Source organism: Hippocampus comes, unplaced genomic scaffold (genome assembly GCF_001891065.2).
Source record: "Hippocampus comes isolate QL1 unplaced genomic scaffold, H_comes_QL1_v1.1 scaffold301, whole genome shotgun sequence".
Classification (NCBI taxonomy): Eukaryota; Metazoa; Chordata; class Actinopteri; order Syngnathiformes; family Syngnathidae; genus Hippocampus; species Hippocampus comes.
Genome location: NW_017805928.1, coordinates 180,486 through 188,891, shown reverse-complemented (window position 1 = coordinate 188,891; position 8,406 = coordinate 180,486). Strand labels below are relative to the sequence as shown.

General features: G+C 56.4%; 2 protein-coding genes across 4 annotated transcripts in view; one reads left to right on the top strand and one right to left on the bottom strand.

Moving 5' to 3' along the window:
- Positions 1-1,459, bottom strand: part of pgap4 (post-GPI attachment to proteins GalNAc transferase 4) — a 2,530-nt gene extending 1,071 nt beyond the window's left edge. Inside the window, exons 1-2 of one of the 3 annotated variants that reach the window (XM_019889677.1) lie at positions 1,027-1,459; positions 1-273 (exon numbers count right to left, since the gene is read on the bottom strand). In XM_019889677.1, the coding sequence (XP_019745236.1) occupies positions 1-251 (251 nt within the window). In that variant the 5' untranslated portion in view covers positions 252-273; positions 1,027-1,459. Of the gene's footprint in view, positions 274-1,009 lie in introns of all 3 variants that reach the window. The other 2 variants (XM_019889676.1, XM_019889674.1) reach the window with 2 other exon arrangements.
- A 1,306-nt stretch (positions 1,460-2,765) lies between these two features.
- tpcn3 (two pore segment channel 3) overlaps positions 2,766-8,406 on the top strand; it is a 6,993-nt gene continuing 1,352 nt past the window's right edge. Inside the window, exons 1-14 of the mRNA XM_019889623.1 lie at positions 2,766-3,046; positions 3,696-3,778; positions 3,822-3,936; positions 4,019-4,147; positions 5,081-5,197; positions 5,269-5,387; positions 5,466-5,567; positions 5,658-5,784; positions 6,036-6,258; positions 6,335-6,479; positions 6,560-6,745; positions 6,833-6,897; positions 7,115-7,202; positions 8,383-8,403. Of these exons, the coding sequence (XP_019745182.1) occupies positions 2,984-3,046; positions 3,696-3,778; positions 3,822-3,936; positions 4,019-4,147; positions 5,081-5,197; positions 5,269-5,387; positions 5,466-5,567; positions 5,658-5,784; positions 6,036-6,258; positions 6,335-6,479; positions 6,560-6,745; positions 6,833-6,897; positions 7,115-7,202; positions 8,383-8,403 (1,583 nt within the window). The 5' untranslated portion in view covers positions 2,766-2,983. The remainder of the gene's footprint in view (positions 3,047-3,695; positions 3,779-3,821; positions 3,937-4,018; positions 4,148-5,080; positions 5,198-5,268; positions 5,388-5,465; positions 5,568-5,657; positions 5,785-6,035; positions 6,259-6,334; positions 6,480-6,559; positions 6,746-6,832; positions 6,898-7,114; positions 7,203-8,382; positions 8,404-8,406) is intronic.

The following is an 8,406-nucleotide window of genomic DNA, read 5'->3' as shown; positions in this document are numbered from 1 at the left end:
GGGTCGGGCCCCGCCGCCGCCGCCTGCCAGAAGAGCAGCGCGTCCTGACCGCGCCGCAGACTCTGGCGCAGGGCGTCCCGGCTCATGGCGTCCAAGTAGGCCGAGCGCGCAAAGTAGTAGGAGTGCAGCAGGCGGTGGCACGCGGCCGGAAGCACCACGCCGAACGTCAGCGCGAACAGCGCCAGCATCCGCGCCGCGCCGCCGGAGCAGCGCACGCGGCGGCAAGGCATCTGCGCGGGGACTGGCGGCATGCTTTCGCACGCGGCGCGCCCTGGTGGAGGAAAAGATCCAAACGATTGCGTCATCAATCGCGAGTTGAAACCCCCGAAACGGGCGAGACGCGGAGTCCCGCCGCATTGTCTGTCTGCGTGTGTTGCTGCGACATTTGTGTTCAAACGGCGTCCGTGCTCAACTGCCCCTCGCTTGCTTTTCACATGATTTGATACCGAGCCTCCTTTTTTGGCAAGCGCTCGTTGACGCTCTCGAGTTTGCGAAGGCCAAAGAAGGATCTGGAAAAACTCGTCTGGTCAAGTTGAAGGCCCGCCCCTTAGTTGGCAGCGATTCTGTTTTATTTTAGCCTCGTCACCTGTTGGATCGGAAAGGCAATTTTTCATTTTTTTTTTTTTTTTTTTTTGCCTTTGTTGGCGGTGGTAGTCCACGTGAGCTTTCTTTGTTTTTTTTCGAAGCATGATCTTGCGAGGTGTGGGTATGAGGAAGTTGAAAATCACACTTCGGCATGATTGTCAAGAACTTTTTCACATTCAAATGTGTCGCCTGACGGATTTTTTTTGGGGGGGGGGGGCGCTGCAAGGTGAAATTCATCACGTGAAAATGTGAACCGTCCGATTGAAATACGGCAAGCACGTTTTTTTTTTACCCCCCCCGCGGCGGCAGCGTTCAGTTTGCGGCCGCACAAGAGTTGAAGCGACAAGGGGGAGAGCAAAAAAACGAGGAAGCGGAGAGAAGACGACTTGAGGAAAAAAACCTTCGCCGCCTCGCACTCACTCACCCGAGCCGGCGTCTCGTTGAGTGTCACTCCACTCGGTCGCCCCTCACTCGCGCCGCGACGCCTCGTTCGCTTTCGCTCGCTGCCTTTTTCGATCCCGCACATATATCGCCTCCGCTCCCTTCCGCCGTCGTGACGTCATCGCCCCCCTCGACGTGACCGGGCGGCCGCCAATGGCGCCGACATGGTCGGTGCCGAACTGTCAAGTTGGTGCGTTCGAGAGGCTCTCAAGACTCCGTACGTGGTCGTCGGTACCAAAACGCGTAGCGATGACGGCGTTTTCAGCCGACCGAAAGCCAGCACGAGTTGTCGGGAACGGTGGCAATGCAAAATAGCTGCCGCTCTGGCTTCAGCCGCAAGAGGGCGATCGACCGACCGACTGAGCGTGTGCCGACAAGAGCGGGAAAAGTCAGCGGATGTGGAGTCCAAGCCGGAAGTGGCGAGCGGCGACGGGATGCGCGCGCAGCCACAAGGCCTTTCCTCGGCGACGTGACCGCAGTTGACCACCGGGCGGCGCCACACGGCGCAAAATAAAAAGCCACACCTTTGAATCGACTTTTTAAAAAAAGTCACACATCGCCGACATTTTCTTTTTTTCCTCGAGAAGTGGCAGAAGTATTCACACCAAAAAAAAAAAAAAAAAAAAAAAAATCACCTTTGGACCGCTTTTGTCCCCCTGGTCCTTCCACTTGAAACACTCTAAAAACGTTCAGGGATCGGCCCAAACACCAAACGTGAAAAAAGTAATTCCCGTTATAATAACTGCCATATAAAAAGAGGCCTTTTCACCCCGCCCCCCACCCACACGCACGCACACGAACAATCAAAATGTCGTCAACCCCCCCCCCAAAAAAAAATATATATATACACATATATAATTGACTCTAGTTATAATTGCTGTGAAAAAAAGACACTCACCCAAAACAATGAAAAATGAAAATTGGAAAATAATTGAACCGCCCCTTCAAAAAATAAATATTGTTGTTTTGAAAAATGTTTTTTTTTTTTCACATTTTGGAAATCTTTCTTGAACAAATCAAGTGACAATTCACAGTCAACAGAACGAACAAGTTATTAATACATGTACAGAATACATCGAGAGAAACAAAAAGAAGAGCCAGGGGATTTCAAATAAAAATCCCAAATAAAGAGCATCCGGCCAGATTCTTAACCGCTTTCTTGTTTTCGGAATCCAAAATAGAAATCGGGTACTGCTTAGTTTCTGCTTCCAAAAATTAGGAAAATAGGTTTTGAACGACTACATTTAGATTTACGGATATGGAATTTAGCTGGAATAATGATTACATTTATAAGAAAGCCTTGTTTGGTCTTTGTTCCTCATTAGTGAAGAAGCCAAACTGTTTCGGAAAGAAGTTTTGGGGACGCTGTTGGCGTCGCTTTTAGGTTTGGCCGGAACAGGTCAACTTCCGGTGAGCTCCCTGGTCACGTGACGCCCACTGCTGCATTCAAGGACGCTGCGCAAATGCCGAAAAAGACACACTCACAAATGAAAACCAAAGACCCGGCGGACATTTTTTTCTCTCATAATATTTGGAATTTGGATTTTATTCGTAGCATATGCGGACCCGTTGTCCTAAAAAATATTTTTTTCTCCTCGCAAGTCTCTTTTTTTTTCGGTCTCGGAATGATTATTTTTTTTTTCCCCTCCGCACTTTTCTCCCTCTGGCCACTATTGCGGGCCGATGACGTCACGGCGAGCGGATGCGGAAAGTGACGTTTCTTCCCACGGCACGCGAACGCCACGCGACGAGACGCGTTTCTGCGCGAGAAGAAAAAAGACGAGAGATGAGCGACGAGTCGCCCTTGTGCACGCCACGCGTCACGTGCACGCGCCACGCCGATTGAACGCCGCCGCCGCCGCCGCGAGCGACTCGACTTTTTCCCCGCGAGAGCGGGCGCAGAAGAACGCGAAAAACAAGAAAAGAAGAAAAAAAAGTGTTGTTGGCAAAGACGGAGATGACGAGCACGAGCAGCCCCGACGAGCGTGCGCGCGAGGGACAGGACGCTCAAAGCAAAGAGGTGAGTGAGCTCGAGTGCCCGCGTGATCCTTTTCACGTGAGAGCCGTAAAAACTTTTTTCCTGCAAGATCGAGAAAACGACGTCACGTGACCGCCGGGCACGCGCACGTAGCGAATCAATCACGCGGCGAAAACACCCCCCCCCCGAAATCAGCTTTCGACGATCGTTGTAAAGAACAACAACAACAACAAAAAGTAAATAAGCGAGGGCTGGGGAGAAGACAGCAAGTATCTAGGGTAACCCCGTGGGAAGACAGAAATTATTCAGGGGAACCCCCCCCCCCGACACTCATTATCTTGTCATGAAAAAAAAAAAAAAAAAAAGGTCCCGAAAGATTTGAAAAGCTTTGCACAAGACTTTTCCTGGAAGTTCCTGTGAGGTCCTTGAACAGCTTTTGAGAATTCTTGGAAGGCCCTGAAAGTTGTGAGAAGTTCCACCAGGTGTGCTCCCGGTCTTGAGAATCCCCAAAACTTTTTTTCCGGAAAGTCGAAGGTCCCGAAAGGTCCATTGGAAATGTTGACGTTTCGAAAAGGAGGTCACGATGAACACGTGACTCGTTTCATCCACTCAACATGTCGGCCCCCCGGGCGTTTCTTCACTTGCCGTGACACTTTTATTTTGAAAGTGTGGCGTTTGTGTGTTCGGGAAGGATTTGGAGCTGGCGTCGGCGTACGTTTCGGACGCTCAATACAACAGGAACATCTTCTTCGACACGTCGCCGCCGGCCGTCCGGTGACCCCGCGACTGACTTTTTCCTCTCTTTGCGAACCGGCAGCTTGTATCTGCTCTACAACCGGCAACTGGCTCAGGTGCTGCTTTACTTCTTCATCCTGCTGGACTTGAGCTTGGCCGCGTTCGAGGAGCCCGCCGTCGTGCCTCTGCCGGCGTGGGTGAGGCTCGCCGCCCCTCCGCCTCCCCCCCGAACGGCGTTGCGTTTTTTTGGCCGGCCGTTTCCACTTTTGTTTTTTGCAGGCGCCCATGCTGGCCGAGCTGCTGTGCCTGCACGTGTTCGCCCTGCGACTGGTGCACTACGCCAAGGTCATCCCGCGAGACAAGTTCTGGAAGGACCCCAAGAACATCTGCATGATCGCCATCTTGGCGGTAGGAGCGGCTCGGGTGGCCGCAAGGTCCCGAAGGAGGTTCTTGAAATCGGTCGGGGCCGCGCCGAAGGTTTTTTTGGGGGAAGTTTGACGAGGCCCCGAAACGTTTCGGGCGGGTCTGAAAATTCTCTCCAAGTTGCAAGAAGGTCACGGAGGTATTTGGAAAGTTCCGAGAACGCTCCGAGAACCTTCTTGACATTTTCCGGTTGTTCTGAGAAGGTCCTGAAGGGTTTTTTTAGTGAGAACTCACGGCAACCTTTGACACGGGCTCGGAGCGGCGGACGCGCTTTCACTTCCCTCCTGAGCGCAAATGTGCCGAGTCAGCCTCGTGAGACGTCCGCTCGCAAAAAAGTCACCGAGGCCTTTTGAGTCTTCGGGGAGTAGCCGAGTCGCGGTTTCATCGCCGTACGAATGGAAACGTCGCGGTTGGGCAACGGGCGAAGGATTCCTCCTTGACTCTTTCCCGAATTTGCCCTCGCCACGACCCCCCGGACTTGACCTTCGGTCACGATCGGACAAAAAGAATCTGAGCCAACATCGAAAGCTGCCCATTTGGTTTGCGAAGCGAAAGAAAGAACCTCCCCCCCGGCCCCGTGTGACAAAGTCCTCCAGGTCGGTCCCACTTGATGGGCGGCTGAGTCCGTTTGGATTGCGCGCGCTCAAGCCGATGACCCCCGGGACCGTTCGGTCAAGAAATGGACAAAATCGGCTCGACCAAAAATGGGAAAAAAACCCCACCCAAAAAAAAAAAAAAATGTCTGGGGCTGCTTTCGTCTCCAGGACCTGGACCACTTGCCACGATGGATGAAGCTGGCGATGCGATGTCGTCTTTTCAATTTTCAAACTGTTTCTTTTGCTCTTTGGTGAATTTGGAGCTTGAAATGGTCGCTTCCACTCGACGAACGAAACGTCGCCTTTGTTTTATCCTTCCCAGCTGACGCTCGCCGACATGATCATCTACGGCGCTCTGCACGCCGCCGGCTGTTACGCCCTGCGCTGGTCGCGAGTGCTGCGACCGCTCCTATTGGTCAACGTGACGGAAGGGCGGCAGGTAGGTGGCGCCGCTGCCGCGGCGCCGCCGGAAGCCGTCGGCGCCGCTAACCGCCTGCGTTCGCTCCAAAGCTGCGCAGGGCCTTCCGAAGCATCCGCAACGCCCTCCCGCAGATCTTCACCGTCTTCCTGCTCTTCATCTTCAGCATCCTCATCTTCTCGCTGATGGCGCTCAAACTCTTCAGCAAGCGGTGGGTCGACGTCAGCCTTTAACCTCCCGCGCGCGGAGGCGCGCGTGCGCCGTGACTAACGCGGCGAGTGCGGCGCAGAGACCTGAAGACGTCGGACGGGTCGCCGTACTTCTCCAACTACGCCGACGCGGTGTTCGACCTCTACGTGCTGGTCACCACGGCCAACAGCCCCGACGTCATGTGAGCTCCGTCCGTCCGTCCGGCCGGCGGCCGTCTCGGCCCGAGTCCGCCCCGCCCCGCTGACGGCCGCGCTCGCGCCTCTGCGCTCAGGATGCCGGCGTACGACGCCGGCTCTGCCTTCGCCGTCTTCTTCATCGTCTACATCCTGGTCAACACCTTCATCTTCATGTCCGTCTTCCTCGCCGTGGTCTTCAACAACTACAAGAAGTACTTGAAGGTGAGCCGCGCCGCACGCCGCTTGCAAACTCACCGGAGAGTCCTGAAAAAGTCCAAAGAAACTTTTTTCAGGAAATTCCCACAAGGTGCAGAAACTTCCTCCAACCTTTTGAGAAGGTCCCGGAATTTTCTAGAAGCCCCTTCAAGTTCCTTGAATGCCCCAAGAAAATTGAAACATGTTTTTTGGGGGGGGGGGGGGGGGGGGGGGGGGGGGCTTCCTGGATTCTGATCCCGATCGCGTGCGTGCTGCAGGAGGAGGTGCGGCAGCTGGTTCGGGCCAAGCGGCACAAGATGGCGCGGGCCTTCGCCGTGCTGCAGGAACGTCGCGAGGACGACGGCGGCGGCGGCGGCGGCGAGCCGCTGGTCAGCCGCGCCAACTGGAGCCGCCTCGTCCGATTGGTGCAGCCCGACATTAGCCACGCCCACACCGAACTGCTGTGGAGCGTCTCGGACGACCGCGGCCGCGGCGCCATAGGTGTGTGTGTGTATGTGTATGTGTGTGTGTGTGTAGCGGGTCGTCATAGTAACGCGACACGTCGCGCACGCGTCAGACAAGCGGGCGTTCGTCCAGCTGGCCGACCTGCTCAACATCCAAGTGATGACGCTCAAGTCCAGGCCGCACCCGCTGGGCCGCCTGTGCCCCGCCTTCTACCGCTCGGCGCCCAGCCGCCTCCTCCGCCGATTGGTCCGGCACAGGTGAGGGGGCGTGGCTTTCGGCGACGCCGGCCGGCGAGCGCCTAGCGGCTAACGCCTGTGTTTGCGGGGCGCGCGCGGAGGGCCTTCGCCGCGGCGTACGACCTGATCATCGTGATCAACGCGGTGTTCATCGGGCTGGACGAGGACAAGCCCGGCGTGGGCGACGCCGAGTGGGCCTTCCTGGCGCTCTACCTGCTGGAGATCCTCCTCAAGCTCTACGTCGTCGAGCCCAGGAGCTTCTTTGCCGCGCACCGCTTCTGGAACTGGTCGGCGCCGCGTTCTGAAGACCTTCACGGAAGGTCCCGACAGGTCCGGGTCTCCAAATTCTTCCCTCCCTCCCGTCCTCTTTGCAGGTTCGACACCATCATCGTGGTCTGCGCACTCGTCGCCACCGTCGTCAACGCTGCCCTCGAGTCATGTGAGGTCACTTCCTATTTCCCGCTGCTGGCAAAGGTCCCGAAAGTTGCGATCGGGTCATGAGCGCCGAAGGGTCGTAAGTCAACCAAAGTCCTTAGAAGGACCTGGAAGTTCTTCAAAATGTGCAGTTCTGCCGAGATCCCCCCCGAGAGTGGTCCAATCCTTGCAGTAGGTCTGAGAACAAAGTCCTGACGCGTGTCGGCGTTGTCCTTTCTCAGCGGGCGGCTACACCAGCCGCCAGATCCTGGACATCGTCTTCATCCTGCGAGTGCTGCGACTTATCCGAGTGGTGGACAGCATCAAGAGGTGCGGCTGCGATGTCATCAAAGTGTGACGACGAGCGCGGGAACCAAACGCGTCGCCCGACATCCATAGGTTTCGCCGTCGCCCGCGCTAGCTCGATTCGAAAGCGTCATGCCAGGAAAGGGCGAACCAATCACGTCGCCAGTTGCCCTCTTGCCCCTGCTAGCTTCATGCTAACGCGCGATGGGATACGCCCGGGGCGGGTTAACGATTAGCGTCGCTCGTCGTGGCGTTGCCTCTGCTAGCTTCATGCTAACGCGCGATGGGATACGCCTGGGGCGGGTTAACGATTAGCGTCGCTCGTCGCGGCGTTGCCCCTGCTAGCTTCATGCTAACGCGCGATGGGAAACGCCCGGGGCAGGTTAACGATTAGCATCGCTTGTCGCGGCGTTGCCTCTGCTAGCTTCATGCTAACGCGTGATGGGACACGCCCGAGGCGGGTTAACGATTAGTGTCGCTCGTCGTGGCGTTGCCTCTGCTAGCTTAGTACTCACCCCAAAGGGGACATGCTGTATTCCGGTGAAAGATTATCATGGTCGGCCGTAGCGCTGTTCGCGCGAGCTCGGTGCTAGCGCATGATGAGGAAACACCTCAGTCAGGTTAATGATTAGCATCGCTCATCGCGGTGCTCAACCCCGGACTCGAGCGTCGATTAGCACGGCGGGTTGCGGTGTCGTCCTTTCCGGCGTGTCGCTTACACGTCATGGCCAATGCGATAGTTGGGTTCACGCTTAGCACCGAGGTTGCCCCCGCGGCCTTCATGCTAACACGTCAGGCGAAGGGCTGCGGTCGCGCTCACGATCGGGATGGCTCGTGGCGGCGGCGTCCTCGCGAGCGTCACGGGAAATGCCGCTCTCTGTCGAAAGATTAGCGCGACTCGCCGCGTTCTCTTAATATTCTACCGTGTCGCGGGAAACGCCGTCGTCAGGCTAAGAATTAGCAGCGCTAGTTCCGGCGCTGCCCTCGCTAGCTCGAGGCTAAGACGGAACGCGAAACGCCATAGTCTGCCTTGTGGTCGGCGTGGCTCGTTGCCACATTGTCGAGGCGAGCCCATGGAAAGCCCGTCGCTGGGCTAGCGATTGGCGTCGTGCCGTTCCCCCCCCCCCCCCCCCGGCTAGCTTCATGCTAAGACATCACAGGAAGCGGCGCGGACGAGCTAACGACGTGTGACTTTTGCCGTCAGGTTCCGCACCATCATGAACACGCT